General features: G+C 37.9%; 1 protein-coding gene, 1 long non-coding RNA gene and 1 pseudogene across 2 annotated transcripts; 2 read left to right on the top strand and 1 right to left on the bottom strand.

Annotated features, from left to right (window-relative positions):
* Positions 1-216: 216 nt before the first annotated feature.
* LOC132279674 (probable LRR receptor-like serine/threonine-protein kinase At3g47570) lies at positions 217-3,705 on the top strand (annotated as a pseudogene).
* A 4,186-nt stretch (positions 3,706-7,891) lies between these two features.
* LOC132279565 (uncharacterized) lies at positions 7,892-13,817 on the bottom strand. The gene is made up of 2 exons (XR_009471350.1): positions 8,219-13,817; positions 7,892-8,037 (listed from the first exon to the last, which is right to left on the bottom strand). It is a non-coding gene; the product is annotated as an uncharacterized LOC132279565 (long non-coding RNA).
* A 3,503-nt stretch (positions 13,818-17,320) lies between these two features.
* On the top strand, positions 17,321-25,331 carry LOC132277620 (uncharacterized). Its single transcript, XM_059779459.1, has 4 exons — positions 17,321-17,409; positions 17,543-18,242; positions 18,363-18,572; positions 24,990-25,331. Exons 1-4 carry the CDS (start codon positions 17,321-17,323, stop codon positions 25,329-25,331), a joined length of 1,341 nt encoding a protein of 446 aa, XP_059635442.1.
* Positions 25,332-27,001: the final 1,670 nt, after the last annotated feature.

Below are 27,001 nucleotides of genomic sequence, written 5' to 3'. Positions count from 1 at the left end.
GAAAGTTGAAACAATACAACATATTTAAAATAAAATCAAAACTTTTAATTAAGTTCTAGGGTAATCATTCATGACCCAGGCTAGAAGTTGATCTTGTTTGCTTTAGTGACCTCTAGGTGTGACCCGGAAGAGGTCAATTGTTGCAACTATGGACAAGAAAATCCTTGTTGAGAGTAGCCAAATCCCACAAGCATTGCATGTGCCATAGTATGTGAATAGTGAGATGTTGTTTTCTATAAATACCTATCTACACATCTCTCTCTTCCATGCAAGTGAAAAATAAAGAGCCCAAAAGATATGGATTTCCCTCACCTTCTGATTGTTCAGCTTTCCATTCTAGTTGTTCTAATCATCTCCTTTAAAAGCATATCTTTAGCTGCTGCAGAGTCATCGACTCTAAGCGTTGCCACAGACAAGGAGGCCTTGATCTCAATCAAGTCTCAGATCACAACCACAGAACCACCCAACCCACTATCTGATTGGGACCAAAACTCATCCCCATGTAACTGGACCGGTGTCGTCTGCAACAAATTCAAACACAGAGTGGTGGGGCTCGAGCTATCTGGCCTCGGGCTCAAAGGTTCCTTGAGCCCTCACATAGGCAATCTCTCCTTCCTAAGATCACTTCAACTCCATGACAACCAATTCACTGGAACACTTCCTGATCAACTTGGCAACCTTTTTCGCCTGAGGGTCCTAAACATGAGCTCCAACACAATAGAAGGTACAATTCCTTCAAACATAAGCCGGTGCACGAAGCTGAGGATCATCGACTTGATGCAAAATGAGTTTTCAGGAACAATTCCTGAAGGGCTCAACCACCTCCAAGAGCTTCAAGTTTTGAACTTGGCACGAAACCATTTCTCAGGTCCCATTCCACCATCCATAGCCAACCTTTCATCACTCATCAATTTAAATTTAGGCACCAATACTCTAGGTGGCATGATACCTAGTGACTTGGCTCGCCTTCGAAATCTGAAACGACTTGATCTCACCATCAACAATCTCACTGGCACAGTTCCACCCCCCATATACAACATGTCTTCACTGGTTTATTTGGCCTTAGCTTCTAACCATTTGTGGGGTAAACTTCCCAACGATGTTGGTGTCACACTCCCGAATCTATTGGGCTTTAATTTTTGCATCAATAAGTTCACTGGTACAATTCCAGGGTCACTGCACAACCTCACCAAGATTCAAATCATTCGCATGGCACACAACCTTCTGCATGGAACAGTGCCACCAGGATTGGGAAATCTCCCAGACCTGCAAATGTATAACATTGGCTACAATTATATTGTGAGCTCAGGCGATGATGGTCTCAATTTTCTTACTTCTTTGATAAACAGTACCCGTCTCAACTTCCTCGCCATTGATGGCAATCTTCTAGAGGGTGTAATCCCAGAGTCCATAGGCAATCTTTCCAAGGTTCTTTCAAAATTATACATGGGAGGAAATCGTATTCATGGTAGCATACCAGCCTCAATTGGTCATTTGACTGGCCTAGCATTGCTAAATTTGAGCTTATAACCATATCTCTAGTGAAATTCCTTCAGAACTAGGCCAGTTGAAGGAATTGCAGGTGTTGAGTTTTGCTGAAAATCATATGTCAGGCAAATCCCAAATTTTCTAGGAAATCTTGGAAAATTGACTGAGATTGATTTATCAGGAAACAATTTAGTGGGAAGTGTGCCCATTAATGTAGAGAACTTCAAGGATTTGCTTTCAATTGACTTATCCAACAATAAGCTCAACGGAAGCATACCCCAACAAACTTTCAATCTTCCTAGTTTAAGCACCAAATTGAATCTTTCCAAAAACTTTCTGACTGGACTCTTGCCTGAAGAAGTTGGGGACCTGGAAAGTGTTGCCACAATCGACTTGTCACACAATCGTTTATCAGGCAACATTCCTAACTCAATCAGGAAACGCAAGAGCTTGGAAAAATTGTTCATGGCAAATAATATGTTCTCGGGTCATATTCCAAGTACTTTAGGGGAAGTGAGAGGTTTAGAAACTCTTGACCTCTCTTCAAATGATTTTTCTGGCTCAATTCCTCTTGAGCTACAAAAGTTAGGGGCCCAACAGCTATTGAACCTCTCTTTCAATAACCTGGAAGGAAAAGTTCCTAGTGGTGGGGTTTTCACAAATCTCTCTAGAGTCTACGTGGAGGGTAACTCAAAGCTCTGCTTGCATCTGGCATGTGAGAATAGTCACGGTCATACAAGAAGATGGATTTTGGTTCTCATCATAACCATAGTCACTGCGACATTAGTGTTCTTCTTTGCAGTTGGTTTTCTGTTCTACAACAGAAAAAGAAAAGCCAACATCATTGAGACATCTGACTCCTTCAAAGGACATCACCAAATGGTCTCTTACGATGAACTTCATGTTGCAACTAGAAATTTCAATCAAGAAAATCTGGTTGGACAAGGGAGTTTTGGATCGGTTTATAAAGGGTATCTTAGAGAAGGTATTGCCGTTGCTGTTAAGGTCCTTGACATAGAGAGGAATGGATCTTGGAAGAGCTTTTTTGCAGAGTGCATGGCTTTGAGGAATGTGAGACATAGGAATCTTGTTAAAATCATCACATCTTGCTCGAGCATTGACTTGAGGAACATAGAATTTCTGGCTCTAGTTTATGAGTTCATGAGCAATGGGAACATTGAGGATTGGATTGTAGGAAGGAGAAAGCACGCAAACGGAGAGGGATTGAGTATAGTGGAAAGATTGAATGTGGCCATTGATGTTGCTTGTGTCATGAACTATTTGCACCATGAGTGTGAAGCCCCAGTTGTGCACTGTGATCTGAAGCCTAGCAATGTTCTTTTAGATGAAGACATGACTGCAAAAGTGGGAGATTTTGGATTGGCCAGGTTGTTGATTGAGAGAACTGGCGATCAATCTTCCATCAGCTCTACACATGCCCTCAGAGGTTCCATAGGCTACATACCTCCAGGTTAGTAGTTCTCTTCAATAAAAGCTAGGCCGATAATTTATTAATTTACATGTTTCTGTATTGATCTATAAATGAATTGTGATGCAGAGTATGGTCTTGGAGAGAAACCATCCACTTCAGGAGATGTTTATAGCTATGGAATTATGCTGCTAGAGCTTTTTACCGGGAAGAGTCCAACCCATGAGACTTTCGTTGGAGGGTTAAGCCTAAGGAAATGGGTGCAAATGGCTTTTCCCACCAGTGTGGAGCAAGTAGCAGACCCTGAGCTGCTTCTAAACAAGGGCAGGCTTTGTCATGATGGTGAAACAATTAATCCAGAATCAAAGCGTGATTCCTTGGTCACGGCCATTGGGATTGGACTATCTTGCACCGCTGATTCTCCTGATGGGCGTATAAACATGAGGGATGCTCTTCACAAATTGAAAAGCACTAAAGACGCCCTTCTCAAAAGCAATCTTACTAAGGAAATCAAGTGCTGATTTTTTAGTTCTTTTTTTCTTAGCACAACAAAAAACATAACTAGGTTTCTGTTTCAAATAAGCAATGTGTTTGTATGTGTATATTAATATAGAGGCAAAGTTATGTGTGGACTGTTTCTTAATGTAGTACTGGAATGTATTTGCATGATTACTTAATGTAAAATCACAGCTCTTCTTGTTACTTCTGATTTGTGTCTGTATTGTTAAGGGAGTGTTGGCATGCCTTTTGTAGTAGCTAGTGCAATTTTTGAAGATGCAGTCTAAACAGGAGAGTAATTGCACAATTCTTACCCAAGTTACATCCACTCAGTTGAAGCAGGGTGGGTTATTTTGACTCAATTTGACATCTCTAGAGAAAGTGGATTAAAAGTGTAGTTTTCATATATATAGGTGATTATCGAAATTTCCATTGTTGGGACAGCGGAACCGTACAAACATGGAGGTCCAACAAAAAGAATAAACAATAACACAATACACACAAAATTTATGTGGTTCAACACAACCTGACCTACGCCAACACCGGTATCGTGTACCTACTTTGTACCGGACGTGTGAGGTAGAGGATTAGAGACCCTCTCATTACACTATATCTCTCTCAATCTAGTCTTACACCCAATTGACAACAATTTCTTGTAGCCCAAGACTTGACTAATAGGAAATTTTATAACGAAATACAACTCTAAAATGAAAACCTAATGAAATCCAAGATGCTTGCTCCCAAAAACATAAATTCGCTCTCACTTTACTGCTCACATTCTGTATCACGGAGGATTCAAATTCTAAGCAAAACGAGTATAAAAAAGTAAGAAAAATCCTACACAAATCAAACTCAAATCTTCGAATTCTCCACAACCTACTTGGATTCTAAACCAATCAAGAAAAAATTAAGAATCTCAATCTTATAAAATGTAAACAACAGAATTAACATATTCATGTATACAGATACACATATAATAATCATGGATTCGAACAGGAGTATGAAAGTTCTTACCAAACCATGCCATAAGCGCCACCACCGAGTCACCGACGGAACAATGGGCACACACCTTCTGTTATGTTAGTTATAAATGGGTTGTTTATGGAAGGCAATTTTCAGCCTCTTCTTCGTTTGCAAGTTTCAGAGGAAATGTTGGTGGTTAACCTTGCTATGTGCAAAGCTTCTCAATCTTAGCAATGGATCAGTTTTGAATTGGGTTCCTAGATTCCATTGTTGTTTGGAAAAGTTAATGTTTAGGGTTGGGACTTGGGTGCCACTAAGCGAGCAACCTGATTCCCGGCCAATAAAGTTAGAGAAGGACATATTACCAGAGAACAAATTTTATAATTCTCTAAAAATTAAAAAATAAAATAAAATAAAATAAAAATTGTTTATGTAGTTCTAAATAATAAAAATTTAAATATGAAGTGTTAAAATAAAAAGACCCCACGTCATAACACTAAATTCTAGCCTTCAATTCCAAGTAATATGGCTTCAATCTAATTTGTCAATATGATGTGTATTCACAAAAGCTCATTTCATGGAGTAAATGCACTGAAAAATGGAGGCACTGATTGATCCTTCGCATACTTTTTCTCCATGGCACAAAAACTGGACTAATGTATTTTTGCCATATATTATTATCAAGAGCTACAGTGTGGAGGGAAATTTCTCCACCAATCACAGCACACCCACGCGTCCATGAAACAAGGGTAGCCCGTCATTTGAATTAGCGGCCCAACAATCCAGTACCATCGAAAGCCCACCATTGACAGGCACTTAGACATTCAAATCAGCCCAAGAAGAACGTGGCCTAGGATAAGGGCATTAAACGACCCATAACGCCATTCATCACAAAGAAATAGGGCCCTTGATCACCCACATAGAAAACTGTCAATAACAACCCTACGAAAAGCTCAGTAAACACATATAAATAAGAGATCAATAAGAAGGAAAAGGACATCAATCTTCAGCAATCTGATTTTCTTCTATCTAAATTATTTCAATTCAGTAACGTTATCTTTGCTATAGTGTTTTTGGTGTTGAATTTTGCACTTACACTTTAGCGCCATCTGTGGGAAGCTTTACAAAAAGCCTTTCACTATTTCTTTCATGCGACATCGCTACGGAATGGCAACAGGGTAGATGCCACACAAGTACATCAACAGGAAATCATACAAAAAGTGTGCGAGGAGATACAAACACAGATTGACATCCTACGGCAAGCCAATGAGGCTAGCACCGAGTAGATCAATGCTTGGAAGCAAGCCAACGAGGCTAATGTAGCACAAATCAATGCTCTGTGCGAGGAGAATGAAGGACTCCGGGCTACTGTTCAGCAGGTGAATCCACCAACTCTTAGAAGAATCCACATTACTGTAACTTATCTGCCTAAATATGGTAGAGTTGTACATGGAAACAAACTCATATGGAAGGAACTTAGCGGACAAGCAATGGGGGTCCAACCCTAATGTAAAGTTTATGATTATATATATATATGTTAAATTGTAAGATATTTTTTAAAAAAAGTTAGTGGCCCCACCAATATATTAAATATCACAAAAGGCCTAATGGCCATTGACCAGATCAGTCTTTTCTCTCTCTGCGTATCTCTCTCTCGTCTAGTCCAGTAGCTTCCATTTTTTTTTTTTTTTTTAATTTCAAGGCTTGATCTTTCTCATACCAATTGGAATTTGGTAGAAATGTGATGTTTCTGATTTTTAGCATTTTTTTAATTTTTCAGAAATTTTATCATCGTGAGGGCATTTTTGTCTTTTCACGTTTTTCGTATGGGATTTTAGTTGAGTCCATTTGCGTTTCCTACATTTTGAATTATGTGAGCTATGTATCATTTGTATAATGGTGTGTTACATGTATTCATGTGGTGTAAATTAGAGCAAAGAGAAAAAGAGAAAAATAAAAGTGGTGGCGGGACCCACCACTATCCCATTCATATTCTAGAGACCACATTTTTGGTCTCTTATCTCTCTCGCTCCCGTAAGTTTCCCTCTCTCTCTCTAGTTCTTTGCTTTTTTTTTCTTTATTTTGTGTAAAGCTTTGATCTTTGATTCCTTTATCTCTACTTGGAAGTTTTATGTGCCGTTTGAGGCAAATGGAGAGCACGACGAACTCTACGCGTGAGTACCAACAAATTCAGCAAAGGGCCTCCATAGGGATTTCAAAATTTGGAACCCATTTTGAGGGTTTTGCACAAACTTGAGGCAGGGGCTTCCTAATCCGCATATTCTTGCACTTTTGTGAGTCAAATTATTTGAATTGTGACTTAACATGCTTATTTGTGCTAATTGTAGTTTAAAATGATTTAATTGTGTATATGTGGTTATGTGAGGACATGATGAATTTCTATGCTTATTACGTTGTTTATATGCTATGAATGATGGATGAAGGCATGTTCGTTGTGTTATGTGAAAATCCCTTATTGTAAAAACATTAAAAGTATGAGACATGCATGTAAGTCATTGGGTTTCATGAAAAGGGATTTTCGGGAGAAAATTGTTTTGAATCGGTTTTGAGAAAACCCGGTTGTCCCGGGGGTACTAAAGGGCCGGAGTGTTAATATAGTTTAGAGGGAATTAGGGAGTCGCCCTAGCGTGATTGAGCTAGCTGGGCCCATAATGACGCCGCGGGGGTACCAAGGGTCAAGGACACTAGCCAATCCTTCTCTCGTGTCGCTGCGGGGTTACCAAAAGGTGAGTTATATTAACAGTTTGAAAGTGATGATTTTAATTGTGAAAAATGGGGAGCGACATTGGCATGCATTGCATCCCCATTGAATCATATTATTTATGTTGAGATTGGAAACCATGTTGTAATTTCCTGACATTGTATGACCCCAATTTCCATGGTTCTATTCTTCGTTTTGGATTCACGGGGACTCAAGAGGTGCGTCTTAGGCGCCACTTACTGAGCAAATTGCTCACCCCACCATATTTAATTTTTTTTCAGGTCACGGCAAGGAGTTGGCGGATGATAATCCACCTCATGCTTGAGAGCACTTAGGAAGCATTCTGGATGTTTTTTTTTTGTAGAGCTTGAACTTATTTTGTAAAGATGTTGACTTAGAATGTATTACTTTTGCAACATGTAAAATATTTGGATTTTAGCATGTACATGCCCAGTGGGGTAATGTAATTAAGTTTTACCATCATTTAATCCTTTAGGGTATTTTGGTAACGTGTGGTAAATTATGTTAACATTGTAGTTGTTGTTATTGTGGATGTTGAAATGTATTTAAGTATGTACGTGAGTGTAGTGATATGGGTGATTGGCTTTCAAAGTTGGTGTATCTCAGTGACAATGAGTGAGGATGACCCAAACCAGTTGACGTAAAATTCCATACGTCGACCGAGTTGCGTAAACCAGTCGACATGTGGCTTCCCACACTGTCACGCCCCAAAAATTTTAACAAAATCCTCAATTTATTCAATTCAAATACATCAAAATACACCTAGGATCATAAAAATTGCCCTCTCTTTATACAAAGTCAATTGCCTCAAATATACAAAAAAAAATTCTCCAAATAATAAAAATAAAACTCGCAACGCCAACTGTTCATCCTAAGCCCGCCTCTAGCAATTCTCGTTCATCTTCGGAACCTGAAACTGGAGGATGGTGAGACAAAAGTCCCAGTAGGAAAAACCATAATAAGAATTTCATGGAGTTTTAACAAAGCAGCTTCACAAAATAAACATATACAAGTGAGTATAAACAAAATACATATACATTTAATTAAAACATTTAAGCAAAACCTCCCCATGCTATTCAAGGTATAGAAAACCTTACACTGAAAAAGAATTTCCTCACTGGATCATCAAGTCTCCAAACTTCCGCTGCGCCCTCTGCAACTCTCGACTCACTCACTGTCTGCTCAAACTCTCTCTATCTTAGTTCACACTATTTTTCTCTCTCTTAACTCTCTGTCTCGGCTCTCTTTCTATTCTCTAATTTGTCTCACTTAGTGCATGAAACACTCAAGACCAATACTTCAATAAATAGGCAATTTGTACCAACCCAAACCATACAACTCACCCAACAAATAATAAATAAGTGGACCCCGCCACCCACCTTTTCTTTTCCTTATCTTCTCATTTCTTATCTTCACTTTCCTAATATACACCTAATAACTCCATCAGCCACAAAAAAAACAAAAAAAAAAAACAAAAAACCAAGACCACGTGAACAATTCAAAGCCAAGAAATTTGGTTCAACAAATCTTCTGTGGGCCCTGCGACTACAACGCACCAACTTCCTTTTTCTTTTTCTTTTCATTTCACAAACAAGAAATGCAATCTCACCAAATAAAGCCCACGTGAAGCCAAAGACAAATGGGACCTACACCATCATTACAATTAATCTTTATTTCTTTTCTCATTTCGGCACCTTCACTATTCAGCAGACAAATCTCTCTCTCTTTCTCTCTCACACACACACACACACACACATATAAACTATATAAAAAAATAACTACTACTACAGCTCCACTGAACTAAATTAAAAAATAATTATAAATTAAATTTTTTTTTTTTTTTTTTTAAAAAAAATCTGGGTTATCACAATCTCCACCACTTAAAAAGAATTTCGTCCCCGAAATTCAGATCCAACAGTCTTCGTAGAGCCAAAAACACCAACAATCACAAAACCAAAATCCAAATCCTTACCCTAGGCGATGTGAGATACAGTGATATGTAGAACGTTGTGGTAGCTGATAATGCTAGTCACCCGCCCACACACTCCGTAATCGTTGTGGTAGCAAGTCGATGCGTCACCCGCCCACCTACTAAAAAAACAAACAATCTCAAATCTGGGCTACTTGCCCAACCACACTAACCAACCATCCCAGTAGCTACCAATGACCGCCATCTGCCCACACACACCCGGCTACAAGTGGTAGCTCACCAGTGCTACACACTCGCCCACACACACCCGTCTACATCATCACTACACTCACACTTCCGGCTGGGTACAGCTCTGATACCATTTTGTCACACCCCGAAAATTTTAACAAAATCCTCAATTTATTCAATTCAAATACATCAAAATACACCCAGGATCATAAAAATTACCCTCTTTATACAAAGTCAATTGCTTTAAATATACAAAAAAAATTCTCCAAATAATAAAATTAAAACTCGCAACGCTAACTCTTCATCATAAACCCATCTCTAACAATCCTCGTTCATCTTCGGTACCTGAAACTGGAGGGTGGTGAGACAAAATTCCCAGTAGGAAAAACCATAACAAGAATTTCATGGAGGTTTAACAAAACAACTTCACAAAATAAACATATACAAGTGAGTATAAACAAAATACATATGCATTTAATAAAAACATTTAAGCAAAACCTCCCCATGCCATTCAAGGTATAGAAAACCCTACACTGAAAAAGAATTTCCTCACTGGATCATCAAGTCTCCAAACTTTCGCTGCACCCTCTGCAACTCTCGACTCACTCACTGTCTGCTCAAACTCTCGTTGTCTCAGTTCACTCTATTTTTCTCTCTCTTAACTCTCTATCTCGGCTCTCTTTTTATTCTCTAATTTGTCTCACTTAGTGCATGAAACACTCAAGACCAATACTTCAATAAATAGGCAATTTGCACCAACCCAAACCATACAAGTCACCCAACAAATAATAAATAAGTGGACCCCGCCACCCACCTTTTCTTTTCCTTATCTTCTCATTTCTTATCTTCACTTTCCTAATATACACCAAACAACTCCATCAGCCACAAAAAAAAAAAAAAAAAAAAAAAAAAAAAAAAAAAAGACCAAGACCACGTGAACAATTCAAAGCCAAGAAATTTGGTTCAACAAATCCTCTGTGGGCCCCGAAACTACATCACACCAACTTCCTTTTTCTTTTTCTTTTCATTTCACAAACAACAAACACAATCTCACCAAATAAAGCCCACGTGAACCCAAAGACAAATGGGACCCACACCATCATTACAATCCATCTTTATCTCTTTTATCATTTTGGCACCTCACCTTTCAGTAGACAAATCTCACACACACACACACACACACACATATGAACTATATAAAAAAAATAACTACTACTACACCTCCACTGAACTAAATTAAAAAATAATTATAAATTAAATTTTTTTTTTTTTTAAAGAAAAATCTGGGTTATCATAATCTCCACCACTTAAAAAGAATTTCGTCCCCAAAATTCAAATCCAACAGTCTTCGTAAAGCCAAAAACACCAACAATCACAAAACCCAAATCCAAATCCTTACCCCAGGCGATGTGAGATACAGTGATATGTAGGACGTTGTGGTAGCTGACAGTGCTAGTCACCCACCCACACACTCCGTAATCGTTGTGGTAGCAAGTCGATGCGTCACCCGCCCACCCACTAAAAAAAACAAATAATCTCAAATCTGGGCTACCTGCCCAACCACACTAACCAACCATCCCAGTAGATGCCAGTGACCGCCATCCGCCCACACACACCCGTCTACAAGTGGTAGCTCACCAGTGCAACACACTTACCCACACACACCCGTCTACATCATCACTACACTTACACTTCCGGCTGGGTACAGCTATGATACCATTTTGTCATGCCCCGAAAATTTTAACAAAATCCTAAATTTATTCAATTCAAATACATCAAAATACACCCAGGATCATAAAAATTACCCTCTCTTTATACAAAGTCAATTGCCTTAAATATATAAAAAAAAATTCTCCAAATAATAAATATAAAATTCGCAATGCAAACTCTTCATCCTAAGCCCATCTCTAGCGATCCTCGTTCATCTTCGGTACCTGAAACTGGAGGGTGGTGAGACAAAAGTCCCAGTAGGAAAAACCATAACAAGAATTTCATTGAGGTTTAACAAAACAGCTTCACAAAATAAACATATACAAGTGAGTATAAACAAAATACATATGCATTTAATTAAAACATTTAAGCAAAACCTCCTCATGCCATTCAAGGTATAGAAAACTCTACACTGAAAAAGAATTTCCTCACTGGATCATTAAGTCTCCAAGCTTCCGCTGCGCCCTTTGTAACTCTCAACTCACTCACTGTCTGCTCAAACTCTCTCTGTCTCAGTTCACTCTATTTTTTTCTCTCTTAATTCTCTGTCTCGGCTCTCTTTCTATTCTCTAATTTGTCTCACTTAATGCATGAAACACTCAAGACCAATACTTCAATAAATAGGCAATTTGCACCAACCCAAACCATACAAGTCACCCAACAAATAATAAATAAGTGGACCCCGCCACCCACCTTTTCTTTTCCTTATCTTCTCATTTCTTATCTTCACTTTCCTAATATACGCCAAACAACTCCATCAGCCACACAAAAAAAAAAAAAAAAAAAAAAAAAAAAAAAAAAAAAAACCAAGACCACGTGAACAATTGAAAGCCAAGAAATTTGGTTTAACAAATCTTCTGTGGGCCCCGAGACTACATCACACCAACTTCCTTTTTCTTTTTATTTTCATTTCACAGACAACAAACACAATCTCACCAAATAAAGCCCACGTGAAGCCAAAGACAAATGGGACCCACACCATCATTACAATCCATCTTTATCTCTTTTCTTATTTTGGCACCTTCACCTTTCAGTAGACAAATCTCTCTCACACACACACACACACACACACACACACACATAAACTATATAAAAAAATAACTACTACTACACCTCCACTGAACTTAATTCAAAAATAATTATAAATTAATTTTTTTTTGTTTTTTAAAAGAATCTGGGTTATCACAATCTCCACCACTTAAAAAGAATTTCATCCCCGAAATTCAGATCCAACAGTCTTCGTAGAGCCAAAAACACGAACAATCACAAAACCAAAATCCAAATCCTTACCCCAGGCGATGTGAGATACAGTGATTTGTGGGACGTTGTGGTAGCTGACAGTGCTAGTCACCCGCCCATACACTCCGTAACCATTGTGGTAGCAAGTAGATGCGTCACCCGCCCACCCACTAAAAAAACAAACAATCTCAAATCTGGGCTACCTGCCCAACCACACTAACCAACCATCCCAGTAGCTGCCAGTGACCGCCATCCGCCCACACACACCCAGCTACAAGTGGTAGCTCACCAGTGCTACACACTCGCCCACACACACCCGTCTACATCATCACTACACTCACACTTCCGACTGGGTACAGCTCTGATACCATTTTATCACGCCCCGAAAATTTTAACAAAATCCTTAATTTTTTCAATTCAAATACATCAAAATATACCCAAGATCATAAAATTTTCCCTCTCTTTATACAAAGTCAATTGCCTCAAATATACAAAAAAATTCTCTAAATAATAAAAATAAAACTCGCAACGCCAACTCTTCATCCTAAGCCAGTCTCTAGTAATCCTCATTCATCTTCGGTACCTGAAACTGGAGGGTGGTGAGACAAAAGTCCCAGTAGGAAAAACCATAACAAGAATTTCATGGAGGTTTAACAAAATAGCTTCACAAAATAAACATATACAAGTGAGTATAAACAAAATACATATGCATTTAATTAAAACATTTAATCAAAACATTTAAGCAAAACCTCCCCATGCCATTCAAGGTATAGAAAACCCTACACTGAAAAAGAATTTTCTCACTGGATCATCAAGTCTCCAAGCTTCTACTGCGCCTTCTGCAACTCTCGACTCACTCACTGTCTGCTCAAACTCTCTTTGTCTCAATTCACTCTATTTTTCTCTCTCTTAACTCTCTGTCTCGGCTCTCTTTCTATTCTCTAATTTGTCTCACTTAGTACATGAAACACTCAAGACCAATACTTCAATAAATAGGCAATTTACACCAACCCAAACCATACAACTCACCCAACAAATAATAAATAAGTGGACCCCGCCACCTACCTTTTCTTTTCCTTATCTTCTCATTTCTTATCTTCACTTTCCTAATATACACCTAACAACTCCATCAGCCACCAAAAAAAAAAAAAAAAACCAAGACCACGTGAATAATTCAAAGCCAAGAAATTTGGTTCAACAAATCTTCTGTGGGCCCCACGACTACATCACACCAACTTCCTTTTTCTTTTTCTTTTCATTTCACAAACAAGAAACACAATCTCACCAAATAAAGCCCACGTGAAGCCAAAGACAAATGGGACCCACACCATATTTACAATCCATCTTTATCTCTTTTCTCATTTCGGCACCTTTACCTTTCAGTAGACAAATCTCTCTCCCTCACCACACACACACACACACATACACACATATAAACTATATAAAAAAATAATTACTATTACACCTCCACTGAACTGAATTCAAAAATAATTATAAATTAATTTTTTTTTTTTTTAAAAAAAATCTGGGTTATCACACACATATTGACCGGTATCCTGACAGTAAGCCTTTCACCGTGCACGTTCCAAACCAGTTAACGTGTAGCATCCCACACGTCGACCGATATCTCGGCAGTGGGTTTTTCACTATTCATAACCCAAACCAGCTGACGTATAATGTATGTACGTCAACCGGTTCCTGTTCCACATATAATTTTTTTATTTAGCTTTTCCAATTACTCTCTAGCACCAAATTATTGGTGGGAATAATTATTTTATGACCCAATAAAATGCATTAATTATATTTTAACCACCAAAAAGACTATATTGTCTCGGACCTTATTTTATTTATTACGTGATGCAAGTAAATGACTATTATACCCTTTGAATATTAAAACTACTTAAATTGTAGCAAATTACCATCTTGCACTTTTTGGACCATGATTAACATGAAAGGACCGTATTACCCTTGGATGATTCCGGGTCAGGTAAGGACCCGTTTAATGATTCGGATCCATGAGGATTTGGGTCATTACAAGAACCTTGTGAAGCAAAGTCAGAGAGCTCGTCGAGGCCGTTAATTTGATAAGAGCCAAGCACCAATTAGCCAAGCCTAGGGATTCTGAAATTAGGGCTTGGATTTGGGGATTTTGGGGGTTTTCACTTCCATTGAGGTAGGGGTGTTCTAATCTACAACTTCTTGGGTCTTTTGTGAATTTTTCCCTTAAATTTTATCCTAAGCATGCTAATTTTGGTTACCTAGTTTGTGGTTGTTGTAAGTATGAGTAATCAAAATGATAAATATGTTTCATGTGCTATTTGAATTCATATACATGACTATTTTCATTAAGGTGAATGAGCATGCTTAGTGTTGACATATTGTATGCCTTATGATTATTTATTTATTACTTTGAAAAATTGATGCTATGGTTATAAATAAATAAATAAAATAAATGAATGTTTAGAAATTCTTATTAAATTGTGATGATGATGTAAATGGAATGTGTGAAAGCCTATAGTTGAATTGATGATTAGAAGCATGAAGCATTTATGCATCCATCGGGAAGAGAAAAGGAAAAAATGTTTTAAAAAACAAAGGAAATAAATTTTTGGGAAAGTATTTCTCAAAGTGTTTGCGAAAACCGGATGCCTAGGAGGCGCCTAGTGATCCGTGTTGTTAGTGTAGTCTAGAAGGGAGTATGGTTGAGCTAACTAGGCCGGATGCGATGCCTTAGACCTGCCTTGTGGTCGTGGATAGTTAGGCAACCCTCCATTCGTGACGCCTTGGGGGGTGCCTTGGGTTGGATTACACTAACGGTTTGGAAGTTGAAACGGAAATGTTTCAGAAATGGGGAGCGATATTTGCATAACATTGCACTTCATGACATTGTGGGAAATTTGTGATTGGTTGAAATTTGCTACATACTTGTTGTTGTGATTGAGAATATGTATTTCCCATGGTATGACCCCGTTCCTTTTTACTCATTCCTTATGTGGATTCACGGTGTCATAAGAAGGGTGTCTTAGACACTTCTTACTGAACTTATGCTCACCCAATTATTTTTAACAATTTTCAGGATATGGAAAAGAGGTGGTGGATGACGATCTGCCACAAGTTTAGACGAGATTGAAGATTTATTTTATTTTGCTATCTTTTATATTAGAACTCTAATATTTTGTAAATGTAATCTTAACTATTTTATGAAACTTTAATTTAATTGTTATAATGTTGTATGCTATGGACTTTAAAATTTTAGCTACATTTATGGACTGTAACTTGATGTAAGTAAGGTGTGTTCCTTATTTGGATGAGATGGAGGAAGGGGATTTTTTAATATGTATGTAATCATTTTATGAATGTGATATAATAATTATATTGTGCGTTGGGACATGATAGGTTATTTTTAAGGTCCAGTAAGGCCATTGCATCTTTTTTGTTATTTCAACAAGTTGTAGAGGAACTTTTTCTGCGGAGGTCATACCAAAATTTTATATATTTTATTATTATTATTTTGGTGTCTTTTCGGGTCGTTACAAATTTGGTATCAGAGCGATGGTTCGAATACCGTTAGGACGACAGGTAGAGGCTTACCCAGGGTTGTATGGGGAAATTGAATTGCATATTTATCTACTTATGCGCAAGGTGTTAAATTATTTGAGAAGCATGTCTACTTGCTTGTTTGTTTACCTATTTATGTGATTATGAGTTAATTGTTAAAGTTGATATCTATTGTTAGCATCATCATGCTCATTATTAGTTGGGTGTTATAGAAGTATGGAAAGTGTTTAAATCTTGTCATTTCCTGTAGATTTTTTCATGTGAGGATTCCGTTCTCGTGTGTATCTTGGTGTCATCATTTTTAATCCATTCTCTCATTTTCTTTAGCGTCATGCCACCACGGAGGGATCCTGGGGAAAGTTCTAGCTCTAATCCAGTAGAAAGGTACAAGGAGCAAGTTGAAGAGGATGTTTTGTTGCATGACTTGGTTCCGCCAAGAGGGAGACAATCGAGGGGGTCCGTTAATCTACCTTTTCAGATAAATAAGGAGCAATTGAGGTTGGCTGCTCAGGCAGCTCTTTTTAATGCATTTCGACCGACTGGTGCGACATCGTCACAAGTTGTGCCACCACCACCACCACCTCTAAAAACAAGTGAGACAGATGATACTCTTTATCACATTGCTAAGTTTGTAAAGTTGATGCCGACCTTGATTGAGGGCGGTCCAGATCCGCTTGTTGCAGATAGTTTCATAGATAGGGTGGAGAAACATATTAATGCCATGAATTTGGCAACAGATAAGTTGAAGATCACATTGGCAACCTATAATTTGGTTGGGGATGCTGAGATTTGGTGGAAGACCATTTCTCACACCCACAATTCGGATAAGATGACCTATGATACATTCAAGAAGCTGTATTACGAGAAGTATTTTCCGGCACCTAAGTGGAAAGAGCTAAAAAAGGAGTTTGATGGGTTGAAGCAAGGAAACATGACAATTACAGAGTTTGAGAACAAGTTTACATCGCTTTTGGGGTTTGCACCGGGGATTGCTAATGATGAGGAAGGAAAGATAGAGAAGTTTGTTAATGGTCTTGATCTCACCATTAGGCTAATAGTGGCTGCCTCAGAACCGACGAAGTTTACAAAGACAGTGAGAAAGGCCTTGGTGGTTGAAGTCGAGAGTAAAGATAGTAAAGCTATTAGAGAGTCCTATAAGAAGAGCAGGAGTATGAGTGCTTTCTCCGAAGGTCAATCAAGTAAGAAGCAGAAGCATGAGCAGTAAGGGTTTAGGGGACAACAGTTAGTTAGATCCGCACCCACAACTTCAGTGTCCATGGGGTCTTCTAGAACAAATGTTACTTGTTTTAGATGTGGACAGCCTAGACATTACAAGTCCCAATGCACTCAGGCTCAGGTAGCTCAAGTGATTTGTTTCAAGTGTGGGCAGTCAGGGCATCATAAGTCCCAGTGTACTCAAATTCAGGTGGCGTTTGGTGGGTGTTTAGGGTGTGGCTAGCAGAGTCATAGGGTGAAGGATTATCTATAGCGAGGCAGTGGTTTGGGCAAAGGTGGAGGTTCACAGCATAGGCAGATGCAGTCTGCCATAGTTCAGTCAGGGTTTCGGCCGCTACCACTACCTCAGCCGTCTCAGCCAGCCATCAGCCCAGAGTTCCCGACCAGGTAGAGGAGCTTCTTCGAGTGCACCCACTCAGCAGTATGGTTATCAAGTAGGCGGTTCTTAGGGGCAGAGGACCCAGGGTCGTGTGTTTGCACTCACTCCAGTTGAGCCACTATCTGGTCCTTCAGTTTTTAGGGGTATGTTTCTTGTGTCCCATTCTTGGGCTCGTGTATTATTTGATTCTGGTGCTACCTATTCATTCATTGCTTCATCATTTTCACGGGCATTGGGATTGGAGGTCAGTCAGTTAGACAGACCACTTTGTGTTGACACACATGTTGGGGATTCAGTCACTCTTGGTAGAATTTGTCGAGGTTGTTCTATTACCATTGCCAGACGTGTTCTTGAGTTCGATCTCATCCTTCTTGAGATGATAGGGTTTGATGTCATTCCTGGGATGGACTGGTTGTCGTCCTTCAGAGTTGTCATTGATTGTTTCAGAAGTAAAGTTTCAGTGTGTACCCCGGATAGGGATTATTTCTGTTTTGTGGGAGATCGGTGTGATCCTCTCACTCATTCATTCTATGGTGTTAGGGGTCGGGATCGGCAGACGTTCTTCTTGGCTAGACTTTTTGCCGATGATGATGTGGAGTATTGTAGGGTTAATTATTCGGTGGTTGTACGCGACTTTCTAGATGTGTTTCTTGAGGACTTGACTGAGTTGCCTCCATACCGAGAGGTGGAGTTTGCCGTTGATTTGATGCATAGTACCATGCCAATCTCTATGGCACCGTATCATATGGCACCGATTGAATTAGAAGAATTGAAGAAGCAACTTGATGATTTGAGAATGAAAGGCTTCATCCGACCGAGTGTGTCACTGTGGGGTGCAACGGTCTTGTTCGCTAAAAAGAAAGATGGTTCTTTAAGGTTGTGCATTGATTACCGGAAGTTGAATTATGCCACCATCAAGAACAAGTATCATTTACCAAGGATAGATGATTTATTTGATCAGTTGAAGGGAGCCAGTTGTTTTTTGAAGATTGACTTGAAGTCAGGTTATTATCAGTTATGGGTTAGAGAAGAGGATATTCCAAAGACCGCTTTCTGTACGCGGTATGGACATTATGAGTTTCTTGTCATGCCCTTTGGTCTGACTAACGCACCAGCGGCATTCATGGATCTAATGAACCGCGTCTTCCACGATTACTTGGATCAGTTTGTGGTAATTTTCGTGGATTACATTCTTGTGTATTCACAGACTCGGGAGGAGCACGAGGTCTATTTAAGTATAGTGTTGCAAATTCTACGGGAGCACCGTTTGTACGCCAAGTATGAAAAGTGTGAGTTTTGGCTACAAGAGGTGAAGTTTTTGGGATATGTTGTCTCAAAAGGTGGGGTTTTAGTTGATCCTTTAAAGATAGAGGCAGTTCTGAATTGGGAGCAACCCAAGAATGTCTTTGAGATCCGGAGTTTCCTTGGCCTAGCGGGCTATTATCGGAGATTTGTGAAGGATTTTTCCCGTTTGGCAGTTCCTAGACCAGATTGACCCGAAAAGGGATCAAGTTTACATGGAATGAAGCCTGTAAGTCATCCTTTCAAGAGTTAAAAACAAAGTTGACTACTGCTCCAGTGTTGGTGATACCTGAGCGTGGCTTGGGTTATGTGATCTATTGTGACGCCTCATGTGATGGTTTGGGTTGTGTGCTGATGAAGGATGGTAGAGTAATGGCTTATAGGTCTTGATAGTTGAATACTCACGAGCTTAACTACCCTACTCATGATTTGGAGTTAGCAGCAGTCGTGTTTGCTTTGAAGTGTTGGAGACACTATTTGTATGGTGAGAGATTTGAGGTGTTCTCGGACCACAAGAGTCTCAAGTACCTTTTCTCCCAAAAGGACTTGAACAACAGACAGAGGCGATAGGTTGAGTTTTTAGAAGACTACAACTTTGATTTGCAGTATCATCTTGGTAAGGCAAATGTGGTAGCTGATTCGTTAAGCCGGAAATCTCGTGGGACTTTGGTCAGGTTAGCCATTTGGAAGTGAAAGATGCCTGAAGATTTGGCTAAAATATGATTGTATTTCTTTAATGATGATGATGATGGCAGTGAGTCAGCATTCTTGTTTAGTCTCATGGCTCAACCCACTCTTGTCAGACGGTTGATTGAGTCACAGAGACAATATTCGGATTTGGATGCCATTTACACTTTGATCTCCAGTGGCGAGACCATGAAGGATTGGACCTTACATGCAAATGGAGGTTGTAATACCCCTAATTTAACAAGGATAATTCTGGAATTTATTTAATTATTTAAATTGTGTTTTATTGATTTAGTTGTGAATTTGTTGATTTAATTGTGAATTATTTAAATGACTTGTTTTGTTTGATTGTTTTATTTAGTTGTTTATTTATTTGGGTTTTAATTATTGGATGTAATTGTTTTCTTTAAATAGAATTAATTATTTTTCTTGAAATTGAATTAATTGATAAATGATTTAATTTAGTATAAATGAATTTTCTATAAATAGAGTTTTATGTTAGTAGGATTAATTAAGGGTTTTGGTTTTAGACGTCACGTATGTAGGGTTTCATAATTAAGCATTAATTAGGTTTCATATGGGCCAACTAAGGATTTAGTGTAGGGTTTATATTAAACTAGGGTTTTTTGTAAACTTATAAACCTATAAATATATCTGTATAAGGCTGTCAAGGGTTTAGAACCCTGACCACGTTGTGGAGACAGAAGAAACAGAGAGAAGGAAAACCAAAGGGGCGCCGGGAAAACTTAGAAGAAAGACGCTGAAATTTCTGAACCGAGTCTCATAGGCAAATTTTATAACTAGCTCTACCTCTTTGACCTGTGTTCTTTGCATCCCTAACACAATCTCAGGATGAAATAAGAATTAAAATAAATTTGGTTAGCATGCTTGCATTGTTTAATAAACATATGTTTATGAACTGTTAAATTGGTCGTTTTATAGTGTTGTTTGTTTTACTGTTTTGTTTTACTTAATTCATGATTTTAATGATGTCAATTGATGGATTAAGAATTTCAATAGTTTTAAAACATAGTGGGAAATCTTAAAATAAATCTGGGTCGCAGGGCTAGATACCTGAAACAGTATGTGTTCTTGTATGGATTTTAATCCACTTAGAAGCTGTTTTGTGTAATTCTTGTTCCATATGATTTGGGTAATAAGTTATGAATTTAATTAACTTTGGAACTCCCTAAGACTTAGTTTTAATCAGTAATGAACTTAGTTGGAGGAATACAGTTACCGGACACCGCCGGAACTGGAGAAAAAGACGCACAGGGGAAGGAGGAATAAAGCAGGCTCCATTAAAAGATTGAGCAGGCTCAATCTAAGGATGGAGCCGGCTCTTTAGGAAGTTAGAGGCGGTTCCATCATGATGGAGCCGGCTCTATCATAGAATGGAGGCGGCTCCACTTTGTGTGGAGCCGGCTCCTTCAACAGGTTTCAGTTTTCGCTTTTCCAGTGATGGTTTTGGCTACGGGTTTCAGAATTTGGTGTTTTCAGATGCTATTAGGAGCTATGCAGGGATCTTTCAGTAGCATCTAAGTCCTATTAGAAATCCTGAGGGTATGATGATACATAATAAATTACAAAGAAATCGGTAGATTTAAACCATTATAGTTTCAGGTGAACTTGTGGACTGTTTTTGGAGGCAGAGGGTTTTAAGTGCATAACCCTATGAGTTGCAATTTATCTAGGAATGGTAATATTGTTAAATCATGTTTCTGTAATTTAATTTAAGTTTATTAGATTACAGAATGATTATATATTTATAAGTGACAGTAAGACACTTTTAAGGAAGTTTACATGGTTGAAATTTTGTAAACGATTCAAGTTGATTAATTTTAAATTAGCAATTGAATTAGGAGTTTGATATGTAAATCATATATCAGTGGTATGGGATTAAGTCTATTAACTAATAGAAATTTAGTTAATATTTAATATGAAACTAGTTGATGTTACCAAGAATTTGTTTATGTCAACTTGAGGGATGTTGTGGAGTAATTATAAGTAAGCATGTATATACTATTATTATTATTATTATGCTTATTATGAGTTACAGGATGGTTATATTTCTACACTGTATTTAAAAATTTGTCAGAGAATCAGGTACTGGATGTATTGAACAAGCATGCTAATTAAACATTCTTGTTATGCTTATGATTGGAAATGTTGATATTGATATGTTATGCTATCATATATATATTATCAATACTACATGGATGGTTTGTATGCACCGGTATGGGACAGTGTCATACTAGGGGGATTAGCTCAAAAATGCTAAGTCCTGCCTACTCTGGATTAAGGGACGGATTAACTACAAAGGTTAAGTCCTACCTATATTTTGTGTCAGATCAATAAATAATTGAGTGGCACTTTGGTTTGGAATGGAATTTAAATATATTTTTATGATGCCACGATATGAGCCTGAGTCTCAGAGTCGTTGGTTAGGGAGCGTATATGTATTGGGATGCATAGCTGGCTATAATGGTTTGATGTGTACCTTGCTAGGACTAGGTAGTCATGCCCACCTTTGGGTGCGTTTTTGCATGGTGACTACTACTTAGGTTGAGACGGGCCTGTAGTCCAGTGAGAGTCCTGTAGTGTGATTATATGTATATATAGTTATCTACGGACTATTAACTATTGTTGGATTGGGTAGGATGTACATGCGTATCGGGTCTTTGCTTGGGTAGTAGTAGTATAGACCTTACATGTGGGCCTGACCCACTCATCATTTTTCAGGTATCGGACATTTCCAGTCTAGAGCTTGTTCGTGCTGAGCAGAGACGATCTTCTATTCTACCGACGACGTAGGATTTCTTTCCAGATATTAGATTTCGATTTTATCTTCAATTTTACTTTCATTCAGTTTGGGTTTGTTATGGGTCCACTAGAGATGGATTCCCGAGTTGTTAAACTTATGGAGTTTTGGATTATGGGATTTTAAGTATTTAATTATAAAGGATTTTATTTCTAGTTTCTTCAAGCTTATTGTTTTTTATTTCTTATTTCAATTTGTATTCCGTGTTCATTAAAGTATTAATTGTTTGATATTTCCCTCGAGTTTGGGCCTGGGCCTGATTAACCCGTGTCTCGAATCCGAGGGGTATCACAGAGGTCTACGGTTCAGGGGTTTGTTGGTTGTTCCCACTGTTTGTTGTGAGGACATTTTACTGAAATTTCACACTTCCCACTTTGCAGTTCATCCAGGTGGTACCAAAATGTATCACAATCTGAGACATCAGTATTGGTGGAATGAAATGAAGAAGGACGTTGCACAGTTTGTGGCTAAGTGCCTTACCTGTCAGTACGTGAAGACAGAACACCAGAGACTAACTGGTTTATTACAGCCATTGCCGGTAGCGCAGTGGAAATATGAGGAGATTGCAATGGATTTTGTGACAGGTCTTCCTAGGTCACGGAGGGGAAATGAAGCCGTATGGGTCATTATTGATAGATTGACCAAGACGGCTCATTTCTTGCCAATTAAGGCAACAGATGACGCAGAGGCACTTGGTGTACTTTATGTGAAAGAGATTATAAGATTACATGGAGTTCCAGTGGCTATTGTTTTAGATAGGGATGCCAAGTTCACCTCGAAGTTCTGGGAAGGACTTCAAGCAGCGTTTGGCTCAGCGTTGCACCTTAGTACGATATTCCATCCATAGACGGACTGCCAATCGGAGTATACCATCCAGATCTTGGAGGATATGCTTCGGGCCTATGTACTTGACTTGGGTGGTAGTTGGGAGGATCACCTTCCACTTATTGAGTTTGCCTACAACAGTTATCAGGCGAGTATTTGGATGGCTCCATTTGAGGCGTTGTATGGCGGACCTTGTAGGTCTCCTATTTGTTGGATTGAGGTGGGCAAGATAGCCGCCTTAGGACCCGACATTGTTCTCTAAACTACCGAGAAGATTAAACTAATTATTTGGTGCTGAATGTTATACATTTTAGCCCCTTTACTTGCATATTTTATTCTCTTAATAATAGTTTATTTGTGATTTTACATTGTTTTATTATTTTTATTTATTTCAGGGCTTTAATTGTAAAATCAATTAAGACTAGTGATTTTGAGCTTTAAAAGATGACATTCCGTGGGACTGAGCATTGTTGAAGATCCAAGTTTAATTATACTTAGAAAATATTCCAAAAGAAGCCACAAGTTGATGAGAATGGGAAGAAGAAGAAAAGGAAAACTCCTTCTCCAAAAAGGAAACTTTCGCCAAAGTTGGTAACTTGAACCCGTTTTGGTAATCTAGCTATATCTCTTTTCTCGAGTGTCAAAATGGCTAAATTTGTACATGAATTGAAAGGAAATTTGAAGAGCTACAATTTTGTATTTCACGAGGATTCCCTAAAACAGCTGTTTACCTTGTCAAAATTGGCCTAGAAGTTTATATGAATTTTAGAGTCCTTATTTGACAGAATTTTTATGTATGTCTCCTATATGAAAAAAAAGGAACTTTAAGGATGATCTTTTATTATTTAAAGGGGGTCCTCTACAAAATTAAGGGATATACAGAGGAGCTTGAGGCTGAGATCAGAAAGGAGCATTCAGAAAAAAGAAGAGATCGATCCATGGCAGTGAAGATGTCTTCCTCAATCATGAAGAATTCCATTCCAGTCATGCTTGGCTAAACACTTTGCTAGGGTTGTGAGGTAGCCCTAGCTTAGCACACTGGTTTGATTGTATTTAATTATTGGAGAACAATTTTTATCATGCATGATTGTGTAATCTATAGGATTTTTAATTGATTTTTCAATAAGAATCGGTTTTAGAGTTTTAATTCAATTACAAATATTTTTCTATCTTGTCTTAGATATTTTAATCTTGTGATTGAACACAACTCATTCACTTCTTGTAGTTGTGAATGAGATGATTACACAATAGTTCTTATCTGAATATAATGTTAGAGATTTGATGGATTATGCCTAGAAAAGATAGACCATGTGACACCATAGAGTAAAGTAGATAGGTAGATGGTTTATGCTAATCGAAGATAGTTCATGCTTAGCTTTAAATTATATTATTTTCTAGCTGAATTAATGTGTGCTTGTAGCCATGATTAATTTCCTGTGTATATTATATGACATATCTTCAATAAATTGATGCAATTGACTGGTGGTGCGACGTTAGTGGTGAAATCATACCGCTAGTTCTCTCTTTCTATTTTCTACATCCTATTTAATCATTGTTCTTTAGTTTATTTTATTTTTTGATTTGGTTAATTTAGAATTCAACATCACAATTCGATTATCCTACTTTCTAATTAATTTAAATTTAAGAAATATGATAACAAACTTATTTTACACAAGTCCATTGGGTATGACACCCTTACAAGTAAACCCTATCTGTAAAGATTCGTGCACTTGCGAATGATACATATAAATCTCACAACAAGTTTTTGGTGCCGTTGCCGGGGACCTGTTTTAGTTATTGACAGATAATATGAAATTCTACAATTAATTTTAATTAGGATCTTAGTTTAGGATTTTATTTTATTTATTTATTTTATTTTCTTTATTTTATTTTATTTTGATACTGTTTTCTTTTAATTATTATAGGTGACATTATATGTTTGGAATCCGTTAGATCCAGAAATCGAAAAGACTCAAAAACTTGGAGAAAGATTTTAGAGGCTTTAAAAAGGAAACGATGGCAGATGATCCACGAGCGGCAGAAGCAGTTCACTGTTTAAAGGATCACTACGAACTAGGTGCCTACAACTCTTCATCTGCAGTTCGGTATCCTCAAGTGAGGGCCCCTCACTACGAAATTAAGGCTAGTACTCTTCAGTTATTGCCTTCTTTTTACGGCCTATCAAAAAAGGATCTATGCCGGCACTTGGATGACTTTACAGAGGTGTGCAGAACAATAAAGATCCAGAGCTTTCACTATGATGTGCTCAACTACACCTTTTCTCCTTTTCATTAAAGGACAAGGCGAAGGACTGGTTTAATTCATTGCCAGTAGACTCCATCACTACATGGCTGAATTGTAACAAAAGTTTTTAAACAAGTACTTCCCCATGGTAAGAACTACTCAATATCGAGATGCTATAACTCGATTTGCTCAAGGGCCTGACGAGCCTTTCCATGAGGTTTGGGAAAGATTTAGAGACATCCTTCAGAAGTGTCCTCATCATGACATGCCAAAATGGCAACTTGTCAACTTCTTCCATAAGGGGCTTAATGAGGCACAAAGATATATGGTGGATGCCTTTTGTGGTGGAAATTTTATGTTGAAGAGTGTAGAGGAGGCATTTTAGTTCTTCGAAAATATATCTGATAATTCTACACAACATGTCTTACCTTGAGTAGCAAGACTGTAATACCTCTAATTTTATAAAAGATAGTCCTGGTATTTCATTAATTGTTTAATTGAAATTTTAATGGTTTAATTGTTTAATTTCTTGTTTTTGTGAATTAATTGTTATTATTTGACTTATTTGAATTATTTGAATTTTATTGTGATTATGTGAATTACTAGAATTAAATTGTGATTATGTGAAGTACTTGAATTAAACTGTGATTATGTGAATTAATTGACTTAATTGTGATTGTGACTTTTGAATTACTGGTGTTAATTAAATAGGTTGTTTTAACGATTTTGTTAAATTATATTGGTTAATTATATTATTTGATAAATTGGTAATTATTTAATTAAGTTAATTACTGAATAGTTTTGTGTCCACAGTTTATTTGTTTTACGTTGTGTAAGTTAGGGTTTTATGTCTCACATTGTAGCCGACTTATGGTTAGTATAGGAATTAGGTTTTGGTGATATTTGAAGCCTATAAATACTATATGATATGTCAACTTAGGGTTTAAAAGACAGAACCTTTATTTCACGTAGTGGGAAAAACAGAGAGTTACAGAGAAGAATATAGAGAGATATACAAAGAGGAAGTCTAGGGTTTTGCCTTAGGCTACGGTTGAACCAAGGAAGGATTGAAGGGGTTGTATGTGTGTGGAACCAAGGAGAAATAGAGGGATTGATTAGTGAATGATTTGCCTGAAAATCTTGAAACGATATTTAGAGATTTTAGTCCAAAGTCTTAAAGGCAAGTCTCTGTTCTTCTCTTTCCCTTAAACTTGTGATCTGTGCATGTTTAGATGGACTCCAGGAGTTTAATGAATGCCTAAAAAATCTGTTATGCATGTTTAAGTTGATAATTAATCTCGTTGAATGAAACTGATATACCAAAATTCTTTAGGTTTCTGTTAGTTGGTTTCTTCTGTAAATATGTTTAATTCTTGCTTATTTGAGATCAACAATTCATATGGTTGCCTAGTAATTAATTTAGAATGTTAAATGTACACTAGAATAAGAATTTAAACCCATTACAGAGGCTTGGAGATTACTGGAATCGAAGGAGACGAGGTGAAAACAGACGATGGCTGCCAAGGGAGGGAGAATAGGCTCCCAAAACCCTTGGAGCCTCCCTAAACCCTTGGCGACCGGCTCCCAAAGAAGTGGAGCCGACTCTTGGTGCCTTGGAGCCGGCTCTCAAGGTCCTAGAGCCGGCTCTAGGTGAATTAGAGCAGGCTCCAAAGTTTAGAAGAGCCTGCTCCATTTTTAACGGTCCAGTTTTGACACTTAGG

This window comes from Cornus florida, unplaced genomic scaffold, assembly GCF_030987335.1.
Source record: "Cornus florida cultivar Cherokee Brave unplaced genomic scaffold, ASM3098733v1 CherokeeBrave_3.0.0_Hap2_Chr10, whole genome shotgun sequence".
Taxonomy (NCBI): Eukaryota; Viridiplantae; Streptophyta; class Magnoliopsida; order Cornales; family Cornaceae; genus Cornus; species Cornus florida.
This window is presented reverse-complemented; position numbering and strand designations above follow the sequence as displayed.